Source organism: Pteropus alecto, unplaced genomic scaffold (genome assembly GCF_000325575.1).
Source record: "Pteropus alecto unplaced genomic scaffold, ASM32557v1 scaffold21, whole genome shotgun sequence".
NCBI lineage: Eukaryota > Metazoa > Chordata > Mammalia > Chiroptera > Pteropodidae > Pteropus > Pteropus alecto.
In genome coordinates this window covers 5387419-5405849 of record NW_006436282.1, presented here as the reverse complement: position 1 = coordinate 5405849, position 18431 = coordinate 5387419, and the positions used below count along the sequence as shown (strand labels likewise).

Here is an 18431-nt window from a genome sequence, read left to right as displayed (position 1 = left end):
ATGACAGAGCCCATGAGCCACATCGTCCTTATCTTTCTTTGAGCTATTCTGCCAAGTATTTATAGTATGAACCTCTTTTCTCTTAATTTCTAATTTATACATACAAAAATTTCAAAAAGAAAAAAAAAATCTGTGAACAGAATGTCTAAATTCAATGAATACACACACTAGATGTATCTAAAGAGAAACAGACTAGTTTCCCTCTGGCTTGTGAAATCACTGTCATTACGCTAGCTATACATGGATATTAACTCTGCTGCTAAATGTCGGTGTAACTGTTAGCCATCTAAATTAATAGAGCCTTTGAAGGGAAACGTCTAAAATGATTAAAAATAGATCTTTTAGCTACTAAGGATGAATTTACAAGTTTCTTTTGTATTAGCTTATATATTTCCAGCACACAGACTTCAATTCTTCTTTAATAAGAGCTCTTCTGCCTATTCAATTCTCCTTTCATAAGGAGAATTTTGAATTTGAAACACATTATCAGCTGGATGGAGTAGTTGATTCATCTGTAATCAACTGGTCTCGGTAAAAAGCTTTACAGCTTTGCAGATCCCAGCTGATAGAAAAGACATTACTTACGCCATTTCCTCAAAGACCTTCACTCGCTCACATCCCTCTGGGGGCTCCCGTTTGAACATGTAGCTGTTGTTTGGTTTGGGAGATGAAGCATACTTGGGTAACGGTGAGCTACTCCCACTGTCTGTAAATTTAAAGCAGTTATATTAACTAGTGATTGAAAGCTCTTTGAAATTAAATTTGATTTCCAAACAAGCAGCCTCTTGCACAATTTATCTACTATTGCCCTTTTGCTTCCACCACAGAGCTTCCTTTATTGCAAAGTTATTTCTAACACCCTTGTGTAGTACATTTCTTATAAATAAAAGCTTCAATGCAACAGGACTCTGCCACACCACAGAACAGAAAAAGACGATATTTTTGTCCAGAAAAGTGCATTTTGAATAATGTGGAGCTGTAATCCTGAAAACAAATACACGATTATGTACTTCAAAAATGTAAATGAATGGCATAATATGTAGAAGTCATGCAGAAGAATTACGAGATTATAATACAGGGTTCTCTATGTTTTCTCACTGTCCAACGACGTAACTGAAAATTTTAGTATGTGGAATAATCTTCATTACAGTTCTTAGCAGAAATGTCACTTTTACTGAACATTACGAATAACAGGTATGCAGGGAAAAAAACAGGTTTATAACACATAATGTCTTTCTCCCTCAGCCCACCATGACAAAAGTAATTTGTTCAGAATATTGCCTTGAAAATGTCTATGTAAAAGGACTTTTTCAGCACTATTTGTATTTTTGCTATTGGAAGCATGACAAATCTAAAAGCATCTCTACCTATTATGTTTTCTTCATATTTTTGACAAAAAAGAAAATGGCCTATTCATGAAATGCCATTAAATGTATATGCAATTTTCCCCTTTCCCACCTGGCAAAGAATTTTGGAAATTCAAATCCACCAAAATGTGTCATTATCTCTGTAAGATGCCAAGCTGTGGAGTCAGTAACCTACCTGTATAAACACAATGGTCCTATTTAAACAAATTCTGACTTAATGCGAACCAATCCCCACTGCTAAAATACTAAGTACATGATCTACTGAGATGTATTATTTTCATACATATTTTGAAAGATAGCATTTGTACCATAATTACATTTGTCACAATTTTGACAAGTTGCTGTAGTTTAAGGTACAGAACGTAGTCTAGTATTCAGAATCTGAGTAATAGGGTTGTTTTTATCATTAATGAAGTATAGTACATGCTTGGAAAGTAGACTCTTGAGGCACACGTATAGTGTATTTGGTGAATGATTCAAAGAGATTCTATGCTAGTCTTGGGAACACAGATATGTGGTTATCTTTCAATATGGCTATATCTCTGGCTGGGAAATCATTGCCTACAAAATAACAAGGCCACACTATCAAGAAACCTGGATCACCACATAGTTTCTCCACCACTACTGTTACGCATGTCCCGATAGATTATGCACGGTCTCTTGAAAGGAATGAATTCTAAGTCTTAGAATTAAGTTGGATTTTTTCACATACCACTCAGATTTGAAGACTGTCTTAGAGTCAATACTTACCCTATATTGCTTAAATGAATGGGAGGGAGGAGGGGGCACATGATTTTTCTCTCTTAGGTAGATGCAAAGCTTCATTAATGTGATTAGAGTCTGAGTTTGCTGCTCTCTATTTGAGCTAGGCGAGACCAAAAAGACTGGTCTACAATCAACAACTAGTGAGAATGAGGCCTTGAACTCAGTGTAATACTACAAATACAGCTTGACCTTGCTTTGTATCCAAACAGTAACGAGCCTCACAGAGGAAACACATGGCAAAGTAGATAGGCATGTGAGGCCTCCATGGAGATTACTGCTGGTCACAACACAGCCCCCGTGGGGTGCAGAAGAGGCCTAAAACCATGGGCTCAATGCCTTTAACGAGCCTTTTCTGCCATTAGCAGGAGTGTCACCATGCCACTAATCAAGGTTCCACCCTATTATCATGTAAGAACAGTCATCTTGGCCACAGTTACAGTCTTCTGTGTTCTATTTTTTACTACATCATTAGGCCTACCCACATGATTTCAAGGTACTTTCCCAGAACTGAAAGTTAGATGCGAGTTGGATAATCTACAAAACTGATTATCTTCCTATTAACAATCTACAATGAATTAAATGGATTCTCTTCTTGAAATTTTTCTAATTTCTAAAAATTTTCTAAAAAACATATGTAAACATACACATGTAATTTTTAAAGGTATATATATATATATATATGTATGTGTTTACATTTAATGTTTCATGGTCTGGAAAAACAAAGCTTGAAAGAAAAAAATTTGGAACCATAAACAGATTTGTTAAATCTGTTTTTTTCCCCTAGGGTAAGTGTGTAATCTGAAGAGAAACAGGGAACAGAGATACCGTGTCTAGTTTTAGCTCTGTCACTAGTTGAACAGTTGTATACCCTTAAACACAACTGCCTCTCTGAGTTTACATATAACTAAAGCAATTGTCACTTTTAACTCTAAAATTCTGGAAATTTTTTTTAATGTTTCTAACATACAAAAAAGGAACGCTGCACTAATTTTTTTCTTTACAAAATGGCATGCTTTAAAACAACCCACAGGAACATCCTATTCTGCCCATTACAGACTTGGATTTCTCACTTATTCATTTAGAACTCTTTGTTGAATAACCACATTTCAGTTAACAGAACATTATAAATGTGAGGTGAGCGTGCCTGCTCAGGAGATTTGAGATGAAAAGTCTCATGGTAATCTTAATTCAATCACTTTTGTTCACAAGCATGATAAATTTTCTCGTTCATTCTGTTATCCCACAGCAGGAAATAACTAGACATGTAGTCGAGATTAAGTTAATCTCAACTTTATATTCTTCTAACATCATAGCCAATGCCAATAAGAAAATTAAATGCAATGAGTATTTTTATTTATACAGCTGTCTGTATTCATAATAGTTTCATCTACGTTTATAAAACAGAATTCCCCAACTCTGAAAATCAAAAGTATGGAAATATTTTATTAGTTATTTTATTATAATAGATCATACTTATGAATGTGTACAATATTTACTATTAAAATACAAGTAGTTTGTCAAATGTTTAAACACATGATAATGAATTAAAGCTTGGAAAAATTAGGGATGGTATTAAAACTTGGAATTCCATGTAGAAACAATATTCACTAAACTACATGTACTTTTATAGTTTTAGAGTTTTCTGGTTCTCTCCTTAAAAATGGCTTTCGTTATTTCTGGTATGTTAAGCTATATGGCCCACAATTCTAGTATAAAAACAAAAATCATATATATTGAGTTGATTTATTTATGTGGGTAGGTATGTAAAATCTTCACCGTGGTTCCATTCTAGTCCTAAATCTTTAGATGTGCTTTATGTCCTACTATCGGATTATTCTACCAAATTAAGTGAAATTAATTCTAAAACAAGCAATATAATTACAGAGTAGTGGCTCTTAATTCTGGTTTCATAGTATGCTCCTCATGGGATGTTTTAAAAATACCAACAGATGTCAATGTCCAGACATCATTCCTACATTCCTAAGAGATTCAGATTTTATTTTTGTAAAGTTCTCAGATGCTTTTGAAGAGCAGCCAAATTTGAGAATCAATCACAAAAAGGTTTAAACACTGGTTTGGAGTCAGACCACCTGACTTCTACTTCTACCTAGGCCTAACTGCATGACCCAGGAAAATGGTGATCCTTGTTTCCTGATCTGTAAAATGGGAATAACTATTGTTATGACAGCTACAAAATATATATATTTGTATATATATAAAAGGACTAGGATAGTGCCTTAAACACAGTAAGGTCTCAATAAATATTATTATAATAGTAGACAAATCATTCTTCATTTGCAAATTAAAAAAGGTGAACTATTCAGAACTTAAATGTCTATACCTGTTCCACGCTCTCTTGGCAGAGAGAGTAACAGAAATGTCATTTTTAATAGATCTGCACAATCTAACTTTATTCAGGTACATGAAGATACGGTTCTGTGTCTGGTGGGAAGCAGAGTGATACTTGGAGTATCAGATTCGCTGGTTTATGGCTGCCTAGCATGAACTTTGCTTTGAGTTCATGTCATAAGAATTTCATAAGTAATTCAATTCACATTGAATTGATACCAATTTATAAATTAAGCAAATAAATTACAGTTGCTCCTTGTTCCTGGGCACTCATCTAAGTACAATGCTTCTTCCACAAACATAATCCTGATATGCAAAACAACATTGGTTATTTTTGTCTCTAAATCTGACTTGGAGTTGCTGGATTTGCTAACTACTTACTCTAAACCTGACTATCTGACATAGCAGTTAAAAATGAAAGCAAATCACTTTATTGAAGACAGACCTCAAACCAAAATATAGAATAAAATCATGATTCTTAGAAATCGCAATGGGAAAACTATTGAAAATAAATTTCAGATTACACAGAATATTTTATATCTTGACAGCAATGAAAGTAAGGATCTCAAGAAGATGATTCTGATACAATCTTATTTTTCATATTCTTGAACTTTTTAAATGGAAAAATTTCCAGGGCCAACAGTTTTCAAAAAACTGAAACATTGTTCATCTGCCCCTAAAGTATCCTACAGGGTGAAAAGGAATGAACACTTATAATAAAAGTTTAACTGTAATTTTAAATGCTCACTTAAATATTTAACGAGCACTTAACTATATGCAAAATAGAAGGCAAACAAAATGCTATAAAAGTCTTGTATTAGGTAAAACTCAGTACTTCCTCTTTTTTCCTCCAATTCTTGCTAAATGGAAATGGTATTAAAACATCTTCAGGCAAAAAGCAACATGGAACAGTAAGTTTATCATTATATTCAACGAAAAGCATGTTCCTTCTTTCATACTCACTGCTTACTAATGGTGGTAATCATTTCCTACGTGTTCCAAGCTGGAACTTTGTTAGAACTTTGCCTTTGTCCTCACCTGCCTTCTCCTCCCTCACCTCGTACGTCTGATCAGACACCAAATGCTGCTGCTTCTCCTTCCATCCCTTTCCTCCAGTTCCTCTGCTTCTGCTACCCTTCCTTGTCTTTGCCCTGCCCCTGTGGTTTCCCAATGGAGGTGCACAAAACGATCTGCTGACATGCAGGGAGAAAATATTAGAACATTTATACATATTTATTTTCTATCCTTAAAAATAAGAAAGGAAGTTGTATTACCACATATTTAGTTTGTGGGCTGAATTACACACATATATAATTTAGAAATACATGAATTTCTATTAGAGGCGCAGATTAAAAATTGCTGAAAAAGATGTGTAATAAATCAAGTTTGGAGACCACAGGACTAAACTACTAAAATAGCATCTTATCTTGTCCTCCTGCTGTCTCCCTCCACTTCTGTAGTTCCACCTGAGTTATGGTCTTTAAAGATAAAGCTAGTCATGTCCTAGAGCTGACAAAAAGATCTTTGCTTGATTATTCATTTCTCTTAGCAAGGTCTACAAGGCCCTTTATAAAACAGTGGCCTTGCTCCCTCTCCACTCTCACTGCTTTCTACTTCCCACCATTCACCCCTATGCTCCAGCCACACAATTTCTTACTGTTCTCCATATACCAGGCCCTTTCACAGGTGAATGCCTGTATAAAGGCTATTCTTCCTGTAAAGGCAGCAAAAAGTAGTATGAAGTTCCTATAAAAGATTTTTGTTGGAAACTAGACTGCAAAAAATTTACGAAAGTTACTTCGTTTCTCAGATCCTCAGATTCCCCACTCTTAAAATAATGACAGTATCCTTACTCATAGGACTGTAGTAATATTACAGGAGATAACAAAGATAAAATCACCTGAGCATATTTAGTCACCATAACAATCCTATGAGGCAAGTACCATACTTATTCCTAATTTACAGGTGAGGAAATTGAGCTACAGAGAGGCTGAGTAACTTGCCCAAGGACACATAATTAGGAAGTGGTAGAGCAAGGATTTAACCTGGCTGCTCTACCACAGTCGGATCGGCGTTCATTACTGTTATGCTATCTGCTTAAGTTTGGATCTATCTCAACTCTAGTGTCCTCCTCATTAGAGATATGAAGAGGTAACTAGGTGATCAAGTCCTTTTCAATCTAACATTCTATGCTTCTAATGAAAGTCTTACAGTTCAGGTAACAGTTGCATTGGGCCTGCCTTCTGTTAGACTCAGAGACACAGTGTAAACACTGGCCTCTAAGCATCGACATTTTTTCTTAGAGGAACACAAAGATAATGGGGAGAAAATAATTCAATAAACCCCTCTTTCCTCTAGCCTGGTTAATAATCCATTTTCTCCCCAGTCATGATCAGAGTAGGAGATAATATGGGTTTTAGCAAAATTACTTCCTTTCCCCTAATTTCAACAGGAAATTTGAATTTCATGGCGTCTTTCCCACCAAAGGCATATCTCTAAGTTAGAATAATCGTTGCTTGGCTATATTGCTCTTATATTGTCTCCTTTTTTGGTGGTGATGTATATGTGTGTGGGAGATTATTATGCTCTTCTTAAACATTCAAAAGCCTAACACTTATAATTTAACATCTTAAAAAGATGCTAATGTTTTCAACACAGCTACAAAAATATATCCTTAAAGAATGTATGTGCCATGAAAAAAGATCTTAAAGGATATATTTTTGTAGCTGTGTTGAAAAGTTTAGTATCTTTTTAAGATGTTAAAATGTCCACTCCATGCTAGACATTACTCTATTTCTGAGGATAAAGCGATAAGCAAAATAAAGTTACTTGATAAATATCTAACCACTATGCTGTACACCTTAAACTAATATAAAATAACACTGAATGTCAACTCTAATTAAAAAACAAAAAGTTACCTGGTCTTGCTGGAGCTTATATTCTGGTAAATAGACAACGGGAGATTAAGTGGAAGCTCTATGTGGCCATGTTAATGAATTTTGGTTTGCTTCTATTCTAGACACTGGGTTGTAACAGTTAGAACTGAGTTGTATACTTATTTGTTTTAAAGTATGAATGGTAACTCATCCAGAGCTAGCATAGCATCGGCCATTAGTACAATTGTGAACATTTTCTAAAAGTGGAGGAAAAGGCATTGAGTAGGTGTTTTCTATGTGCTGTTAAAATAGGAATATATCTAATTTTAGATGTTTTCCTGAAAAAGAGAAATGGGAAAGATGACCTTAGAGACATAACTCTAGAACATACCAGTTTTTTTTTTAAACAGCAGATACTATTTATTTAAAATAAACTTATTGGGACAACATTGGTTAATAACATTACATATGTTTCAAGTGTACATTTCTATAATACATAATCTGTATATTGCATTGTGTGTTCACCACTCAAAGTCTAGTCTCCTCTGTCATCATATATTTGACCCCCTTTACCCTCTTCAACCTCCACCCACCGCCCCCTTTCCCTCTGGGAACCACCATACTGTTGTCTGTGTTTATGCATTTGTTTGTTTTGTTTGCTCCTTTGTTGCCTTAGAACAAATGAGTTTTAACCTGTGGGATGAGTCCTTTCTTGGAACTATATCTTGACACATTTTATATTTTTACCACCAAGAAGTTCTTCTAGGATAATAAGCATCTTAGAACCACATGGGGTGAATCATTTGATAGAGAAACAGATTCAGGCTCAAAAGCAAGGATTTGGTGTGGTGGCTAAAAGAATTATATCCAACATATCTACTGTCACAATATAAAATACAAAAAGAAAAGTATTACAAAATCGTGGCTGGTTAGGCTATTTAGGAGATTGAGGTTAAAGTATGGTAAGGATAAAGGTCAACAAGGACTGAGAAATGGAGTCCAAGAGATAAATGCAAATAGAGTTGAAATGTATGTAGAAAGAAACAATAAGATGTCAAAAAGTCACTTTCTAAAGTCTGCCTCAGTCAGTTCTAGACTCTGAAAAGATAATACTTTTCCCCCCTGCAACTAAGGGCTGCTCAGTCCTAACACTCAAAGTTTAGAAATATTAATATTTTAAGTTACAGTTTGAATTAAATAGGCTTTTATGCATTGGCCTTGGGAAACTCCATCCACATAACATACATTGTTCCTGTGGGAAAATATAGTTTAAGTTTCAAGTAACCAATGTATGGACTCTTGGAATACAACTCTCGGTAGTTGGCCTGAGTAGAATGGTTGAGTTGACTTCATGATTAGAACAATCAGTGTTTCCCCTCTATCTTGCAAAATTGCAGAATTTTATAACAACTGTCTAAGTGAACTGTGCCAAAGATCAACTATAAGTGGCAGACTGAAGTCTAGATTTTGTGGCTTGCCCAGCATAAGTTTGGCTACCATCAAGGAATGCTGGCAGAGCTGCTAAAAGAACTAATATTTTGATGCTGCCATCTGTATTATATAAATGACTATTTTTCTCCCTTTCATTTTGGGCATGATAATGTGGAAAAATTTAGGCTAACTCTTATGGTATATTCTGAGGATGTCAAGATGACAGCTCTCATTCTGGATCCCTGAATTCTCCACACAGACCATAATGTAGGATCTGAGGCAGTCATTACATTAGTTAACTGGGCAACTTTACACATGTGACCAGGATGGATGCCTTCAGTCTTTTGGTCACTGGAAAAACCTGTAAAAAAAAAAACTCACAAAAAACAAAACCTGAAAATAGTCTCTTCCTGGCTGGACCTTTCTCAATAGAGTGTTATCGTCCTGGCATTGCAACTGAAATAGTCAAAGAAAAAACCAATAGACTAATCAACTAAAATTCTTTTAGATGTCTCAAATTACACGATTCAAGGAAAAGGAAGAGGCAGAAATAATGTGAGCAAAGTCAGGAAAAGAATAAGTGTTTAAAAGATGAATATTAGAAGAATAATCAGCTCCTCAGCACATCTCCCATTAGAGCACATATTCATACTGGCTATCCCTCACCCCTCCTGTGCACACCTATTCCAGCAACTAAAGATGTCTGAATCAGCTATCACAGAACACATTTCTCTATAGCAACTACAGAATATATAGGTACTCCAAATCGATCCCAGTTGACTACAAAATTACAGTAATAATCATTTTTTCACAGTTAATAATGCAAACCTGTTAGAAATCCATAACTTCTACTTTTTTCTTTACTGGAAACATAAAGAATCAAAAGACCAATTTATGCTTTATTGCGAAAAAATGCAAATTATAAGGTAGAATCAGTATCTTAAAAAACAGAATTTATACTGTACATAGAAAAGTAATGAGTCAGAAACTATATAGTTCGAATGATACATGTAAGTTTCAGAAACTACAACACTGACAACTCCCTCTTTTGTACCTTTAGAATTCAGAACATATATGTATCAGTGTATTATTTATTTATATTACTATTACTCCCTATTAGACTAGATATTCCTTATAAACAGATATCACATCTTGTCCATTTCTATTTCTCCACCCTCTAGTAAGTATCTAACATACAGTAGATATTCAACTAATATTTCTTAAATAAACTAGAAGTACTAATTCAGTTGAAATATGTAAAACACCACTCCTGATCCTAAAATACATATGTATGTGTGTATATATACATAAATAAAAGAGATGCTATTTTAAGTTTCTCTTCACAAAGATGGTAGTTGATCTGTACAAGAAATAGAAACTTCACGTTTTAATAGGTCACACATTTTCCCAGGGAACAGTAATATTAGCCTGATCTTCATCGTAAAGCAATGTTCCAAAGCTAAATATGGTAGATACTATGGTAGATACATTAAGAAACTCAAGTCACGAGGTCTTAAATCTGAAACTGAAGTAGTCCCGTAGAAAACAGAAAAATGTCTTAAATGATTCTGAGATTTCCATAATTTCTAAAGAGATTTTTAAAATAAATCACTATTAGCCATACCCAACAACACATAGTGAGTTTTTACCAGGTACCAAGGGTTGTGCTAAGCCCTTTGCCACAATATTTCATTTAACCCCAGGAATGATATGAGGTAGGTATTATCACTCAATTGTACTAAGAAATATATTTTTTAACTATTAGGAAAAAACTATTTGCCTTAGAGATGATCAGAACCAATGTTCTCATTTTGTATTTTTTAAAAAATCCAAAAAGAACAGAAGAAAGAAAAGACATTTGTGTTATCAGGTGGATGACTAGTATGGAATAAAAGGGCATAGAGGAAAATACATGAAGACAGGCAATCTTAGGAAAAGGTCTAATTTGTCTAAGAATTCAGATTACACAATCTCAAAAAGACATCTGCATTCCCATGTTCACTGTAGCATTATTCACAACAGCGAAGATGTGGAACGACCTAAGTGTCCACTGACAGATGAATGGATAAAGAAAATATACAATAGAATATTATTCATTCACAAAAAAGGAGGAAACCCTGCCATTTGCAACAACATGGATAGACCTTGAGGGCATTATGTTAAGTGAAATAAGTCACACAGAGAACTGTATGATCTCATTTATATGTGAAATCTTAAAAACACTGAACTCATAGAAACAGAGTAGGGAGGTGGCTGCCAGGGGCTGAGGAAATGGGTGGATGTTGGTTGAGGGTACAAACTTTCAGTTTTAAGATAAATGAGTTCTGGGGATCTAATGCACAGCATGTTGACTGCAGTTAACAATACTGTGTTGTATACTTGCAAGCTGCTATGAGAGTAGAGCTTTTATGCTCTCATGGTAGCAACAACAAAATGGTAATTATGAGGTGATAAATGTGTTAATCAACCTTATGTGGTAAACATTTCAAAGTATATACAGGTATCAAGTCATCACATTGTACATCTTAAACTTACACGATGTTCTATGTCAATTAAATCTTAATAAAACTGGAAAAAAATCTCAAATTATTAGATAATTGACAGAATTAGGCCAGAGAGGGAAGTTTTGGCTAAGTTGTAGAGAAAAAGTAAATAGTTTGCATTTTTCCTGAAGAGCCTGGGGAGCTAACAGGGATTAATAATGATGATTATTTCTACCACAGCAGCTACCATTTATTGAATCCTTGAGAATTAATGCAAGTTTTATGCCCAAAACTTTATAGGACTCAAATCCATTTCTGTGTGTCGCAGCCAGTGAGGATCTTAAATCTGATATTTTAGTGTCGAAAAGACCTTGCAGGAGAGTGACATGAATATACCTTCTCATTATAAAACATTATAAATCTTCAGGAAAAAGATATTAAAAACATATACTATTTTAAACTTAGAATCTAAGTGAATACCTCTTTTGAACTGCAGAAACCACACATTTATCTGCCTCATGGAATACAGTGACTTAGAAGCCCTGAAGGCAATCTCACAACCAGTTAACCAGAATGGAACTCGTCTGTCAGCTTAATACATTTCTTTTTTGGTTCAGTGTCTTTCAATTATCCACAGTATTAAACTTAGAAGCAAACAAAACTCCAGAATTAACTGCCTCAACCTACTATCACTGTTATTTTTACTTTTCATTTTAAACCAATTACTAATAAGCAGCAAAAGTAGTCAATCTGCAATGCACTTCTCTCTTCTACTGGTATAACAAAGAATACGGGTTTTGGAATCGATTAGAACTGTTTTGCCATTTATCACCCGTGTGGCCCCAAACAAGTTACTATTATTTAACATTTCCATTTACCTTCAAAACAAACGTTCCTACCACAAGCAAGGCGTTTTCTTGTTTGTTTTACTGAGAAACATTCATAGTAAAATGATGTGAGGGAGGGACTAAAGGTATTCGCTCTGGTAGGATGCCTCAGTGAAATGAAAGTTTCCTAGTCTGACGTTCTACAAAATAGAGACTCCCCACTTATGATGAGAAGCAAAGAGATGCCTAAGGTACTATACTGCCTTCGACACACCTTAATGGTGTAAGGGCGTTCACAGGCTTTCAATAATGAAGGGGTGAAAAGAAAGGGGAGAACTGTTGAGATCCACTCACAGAAATAGGAACAGAGGACAAAATCCAAAGTAGCTTCCACGTACACCACAGCAGAGAGTTAGGCATAATGATGAACAAAAGAAACCAGACACAAAAGAATCCACACTATACCATTCCATTTCTATGAAATTCAGTAACAGAGGAAAACTAGTTTATGGTGATAGAAATTAGAATAGTGTTTACTTCCAGGTAGGGAGGGGAAGGATACTGCCTGGGAAGTGGGGTGAGGGAGCATTCTGGGGTGCTAAAAATGTTCTGTATATTGATCTAGGTAGTGGTTTCACTGAGTGCATACACATGTAAAAATTCACTGGGCTGAGCACTTAAGATCTAGGTACTTTACGTGTAAAAATTCTCCCAAATAAAACAAATTAAGGGGCTTGGGGGTCGAATCAGGACATAGACCTATGATCTATTTCTCTATGGTGAGAAGCAGTAAATGTGTTATAAAAAAAGTTCAGTGTTTCTTTGAAAGTAGCTGGGAAGGTGGGAGATGGGCAATCTTCGTTGCCTTCTGTGTCTAGGTCTGAGGTGGCCAGAAACTGAAAAAAGAGAGTGGTGGTTGCCACGGGCCCGACACCAGGACAGGAAAATACAGGGAACACGAGCAACAAAAATCCCAGAGGTTCTGCCCTCTTACTTGTGTTTAATAATTGATGTACATACCATAATATAATCCCTGATGTCCTATAGGTACTCATGAAACTTTATCTACTTGGTTAAAAATATACTCATTGATCCAACAGCAGTTTTAGAAATCACTTCCTCCCAAATCGATTTGATTATGAAATCTAACTTTAGGCATGTGAAATATAAACTCTACTATAACCATCTTTAGTTCTGGAAGATACCAAGGAAAAACCTGTGTGTTATGTGATGTGAAGCTGTACATACTCTATTTTATAGCTTTCATTAGCTCTTAGAACCATGCGCTGTGCTTCTCTGACACATTTATGGAAGATGTTTGTAAGAGTCACAAAGAAGGGGGTATATGAAACCAATGAACAAACAAACCTAGATTAACCAGTCCTTTACAATCCCACTGTTCAACAAAAGAAAAAAAAGATGATGTAATGATCTAAGACAAAGAAAGTAAAATGAGCAAGGCCCTACGACAAACCCTCTAAGTGGATGATTTCATTCTTACCTTTATCACGATCATAGAGTAGATCTTCTGTGGAGCAAGGGCTGCCATCCTGGGATTCCGGGGGGCAGAAGGGAGAGACGCAGGGGGAATGACTGCTGCAGCTGCTGCTGCGCTCTTGGACAGAGGGGGTCTGAGTGTCGATGCTGCGAGTGCTGCTGCTCCGGTAGTGAGCCGGCAGTGGGGCTCTCCGACCGTCCGGTATATCCAATGGCTGGAAGAGGAATCACCATTAAACATGCGAACGGCAGCGCACACATCTGATTCATACAGAGAACACGTGGCACTTCCTTTGACTTCATATTCTATTACTAGCATCACCATAATTGATTCTTCAGAGAATAAAGATATCAATCTTGCGCCCTAAGTTCATTTCTGCCATGTTATCTTTATTGAAGGAAAAATTTATTTTAAATCCCAAAACGGTTAGGTTTTAAAATACTAAGGATAAATTGTCTTAAAAACTCCCTAATTGTCTGTCCTTATTCGTAGGTTAGCACTTCCCATGATACTCTTCGAGGACAGGGGCTTCTTTTAATACTGTAACCGCTAACACCAAGCACTGTGTCTGACACACAGACATCCAATAGATATATGCTGAATGAATTCACCGACCTGCTCAAGAAATCACTTTGACTTGCTAGTAAGAAAAGTGAAATCTCATATTCACAGGTATGAAAGTTTGTTCGTTCTTTCTTAAGTCTGACAGCTAGAAACCCAAAATCTCTAATAAAATGAGTTTTATTCTATTAGCATTCAATGAAGGACATTAACATAACTCAGAACAATTCTACTAATGTGGTATCCACCTGAGAAGGACTACTAATAATTTTGTCAGTGCCAATGCACTGTTCTGAGTGGCATGAAAAAGAAATAGACACGAAACTATAATCACAGAATCATATATTTTGAATCTGATAAGACCTTAAAGCTCATTAGTCTAATGTCTTCACAAATAAAGGACCTATATAGTTCAGAGAACGTGGTGACATGGCTAATTAAATGGCATCAGAGCTTCTGCACTAGTAAACTCTTTCTGCTCTGCTTCTGCTGTAAGGATAGCTCTTACTCCATTTTCCTCATCTGTGTGCCAAAAAAGGTCAAAAAATAAAATTCTATATACGTAAAATATTTTGTTATTGTGTAGACAACACTGTAATGCTAGGAAAAAGAATCAGTTTACTCTAAATTTTATTTACAACTTATTTTCACTATTTATTGCTCTTACTCTGAGCTTTGTCATTTCAGAATTTTTAGAAACACTGTCAGAGAGAAAATGGAATAAGAAAATGAGGCAAGGTTCAAAATGTATTTTTCCCCTTACAACAAACAACTTAAGTGACTTTACTGAAATAAAAACTTCATTTATGCAAAACTATGCCATCTTCACAACCTGACAATGACAACTCTACTGTAAGAGAATACATTATAAAATTTTAGTTCATTTTGTAAATCAATTGAAAAAGTAAAACTTTTGATTTAGGAAAGAAATATTCTTAAAGAAATATTAAGTTTTTGGTCAAATGCTAAGAAAATGTTACTTTATTTTTTACAACTTTTTCTCTTATTTAACTAAATTTAGGTTTTAATTACGACTCTACTAAGTAATCTCAGAAGGAACAATGAATAAATCATTGGTGCAGTTTTTTTTTTTTTTTTTTGAACAAGACTGTATGATCAGTATAAGATATGTGAGGTTCTCAGGGCAACCCATAAAGAAATATCATTTTAGAAAATATATTTGAGAGTTCCATGACAAGAGATATTTCTTAAAACTTAGATATGTTTAAATCAATAAAAATGTTACTGTATTAAAAGTGTCAATATTGGCATCAGGAAAAGAATAATGTACCAATTGGTAGCTAAAAAAGTTTTTAAGAATTAGAGCTATCTTTTAGTCATGTCTTATTTGATAAACACAATCTTTCTGTATTCACATTTCTTAATCTGTAACTGGTAATATATGTCAATTTCCTTAACCAACTTTTGTTCTCTTTGGGAAGGGGGTTATAAGAATTAGAAGAATGAAACGGACTTCAGAAATCTATATATTTACATAAAATAATAATGGGAAATACAAAGGCTTAGAACATTGATATATTTAACAAGACAAGACAGTTTTCTTTTTTTAGCTACTGGAAGATTCCTTACTGGTGACATTTTAATTTATTAAAACTGAGGCACACTTAATCATAAATCTAAAAATTCTAAAATTAATATTTTAGTTATAAGTGTGGTTACCCCAGAATAACTTTAAAATGGCTACTATGAAATTAGAATATGACTTATTTAAAAGCAGAGCTGTTAGCAAGCTTTATATTCTAGCAGTTTTGCTTTCCAGTTCTAAAGGAATCAGAAAATGTATGACTGATTTTCTCATCCTCAAAAAATTAGACGAATTTCACTTCCTTATATTACTGTTCTTAAATATTACTTAATGTAAATAAGGAAACATTTTAACTGTAAATAGCTAAGAGATGGCATAATTTCCAAATGGTTCTCTTATAGCATAAATAAATATAAAATAAAAATTTAACAGGAAATGTGTAGGGAGAGTAAAAAGGCACAGCATTTGGGAGGGTAATTTTAGCAATATTTATCAAAATTTAAAATGTACAAATCCTTTGACCCAGAAATTTCACTGCCAGGAAATTGTTTGCAAGAGTACAATGTTTTCTAAAGCACTTCTTGTGATGACAAAAAAATCTGAAAACAATCCAAAAACTCATCAATAGAGGACTTCTAAATTATGGTACATCCGTATGATGATTCACTATATATCAGCGCGCACACACACACACACACACACACACACACACAACCACATATCGGGTAGGATATACAGGAAACTATAAATAATGCTCATATCTGCTAAGCGATACTGAGAGTGGAAAGGAAGTTTTATTTTTTTATTTTATAAATGTAAAATTGAACAGACTGGATTTTGAGATTAACTCTAAGTAAGTTATAAAATCTACATATTATTAGATATCAGATAAATATTTGACATAAATTAAATATTTTAGTTCCAAAAAAATTTTTGAGATAATTAAGTCAAAGGCTACTTGATGGTTTCTTCTGTTGAGTATAGCTTTAAAATGTGGTCAAATACAGGTTAACAGGTAGTACTGTCTAGATTTCTTTTCTGGAATATAGGTATTTATAAAGTATTTTTGATTAGTTTAAAAATAATTAAAGACCTAAATACAAGAGAAAGCTAAAAAAACAAAAGAATAAATCACTGTGTCCTTAGATTAGGCAATGGTTTCTTAGATATGTCTCCAAAAGTACTAATAGCAAAAAGGAAATCAGACTTTATCAAAACTAAAAATGTGCTTCAAAGAACATCATTAAGAAAGTGAAAAGGCAACTCAAAGGATTGGGAGATATTTTCCAATAATATAACTAAAAAGGGACTTTCATCAGAAAATAAAGAACTTTTACAATTTGGTAATAAAAATACAAATAAACCAATTTTAAAGTAGGGCAAGGAATATAAACAATTTTCCAAAGAAGATACACAAATAGCCAACAGCACATGAAAAGATGCTTCATATCATTAGCCATCAGTAAATGTCTAGCAACACCATGATGAGAAACCACTGCATGCCCACCAGGACGGCTATACTCAAAGAGACAGCTGGAGAAATTTGAACCGTCATATACTGCTGGTGGGAATGTAAAAGAGTGTGCAGTGCAATCACTTTGGAAAACAGTCAGGCAGTTTCTCCAAAGGTTAAACAGAGTTACCACACCAGCAATTCCACTCCATCCCAAGAGAGATGAAAACATTCTGTTTGCACAAAAACTACATATAAATTTCATGGCAGCATTATTCATAATAGCCCAAAAGTAAAAACAATACAAATGTTCAGCAACTGATGACTGAATAAATAAGATCCGTACACAATTGAGTGTTATTTGGCAATAAAAATGAAGTATTTACACATGTTAAAACATAGGTGAAACTTAAAAACATTATGCTAAGTGAAAAAAGCCAGTTACAAAAGGCCATATGTTGCATGATTCCATTTCTATGAAATGTCTAGAACAGGCAAATCCGTAGACAGAGAAGGTAGATTAGTGGTTGCCTAGGGCTGGGACCACTGGAGGAAAATTGAGGGGTGACTGCTAAAGGGTATGGAGTTTTTTTGAGGGTGATGAAAATGCTGTAAAATCAATTGTGATGGTTGTAAAACTCTGTGAAGATATTAAAAGCCACTCAACTGTACACTTTAAACAGGTAAATTGTACGGTATGTGAATTATACTAATAAAGCTGTTATCAAAAAAAGAGCTTTGAGACAGTTCACAATATTAAAGAAAAAAGAGGATTCGAACATCCCATGTAACCTTACCTTGGACACTTCCTCCTTCCCATTATTTTCTTTAATGAATACCTTTTCTAACTCAGGACTTATTCCTTCTACATTGCAGGGCACACGTGAAACAGACGATTTTGGCACTGATATATTTGACAGAGGCATAGGGACGGATCTTGATCCTGCAGCCTACAAAACAAAAGACAAGTTGGTATCAAATTATTTGTGGTTGAAGAAATCAAAACTAAAGAGCATGGTAAATTTGAAAATAGAAACTCAAATGAGCAGAGTTATTTGGACATTTCAAATACAATATAAATTCAGATATACATACATAAATTCAAGTTCTAAAGTAAGGAAGCACAGTAAAAATCAGAGTCAAAACAATCCTTTATGCAAGTGTATACATATAGTTATATAATGTGTACACTTTTCCAGGAGAATGGCAGACAGAATCTTCTGCACTGTTTAACTTTTTTCTCTTTTTTATTCTTACTGAAAAAGCATAGTTGAA

At 34.5% G+C, this 18431-nt stretch overlaps 1 protein-coding gene across 1 annotated transcript in view; it reads right to left on the bottom strand.

Moving 5' to 3' along the window:
• GLCCI1 (glucocorticoid induced 1) overlaps positions 1 to 18431 on the bottom strand; it is a 91213-nt gene that overhangs the window by 3513 nt on the left and 69269 nt on the right. The window contains exons 6-8 of the mRNA XM_015589444.1: positions 17954 to 18106; positions 13600 to 13810; positions 586 to 706 (exon numbers count right to left, since the gene is read on the bottom strand). Of these exons, the coding sequence (XP_015444930.1) occupies positions 586 to 706; positions 13600 to 13810; positions 17954 to 18106 (485 nt within the window). The remainder of the gene's footprint in view (positions 1 to 585; positions 707 to 13599; positions 13811 to 17953; positions 18107 to 18431) is intronic.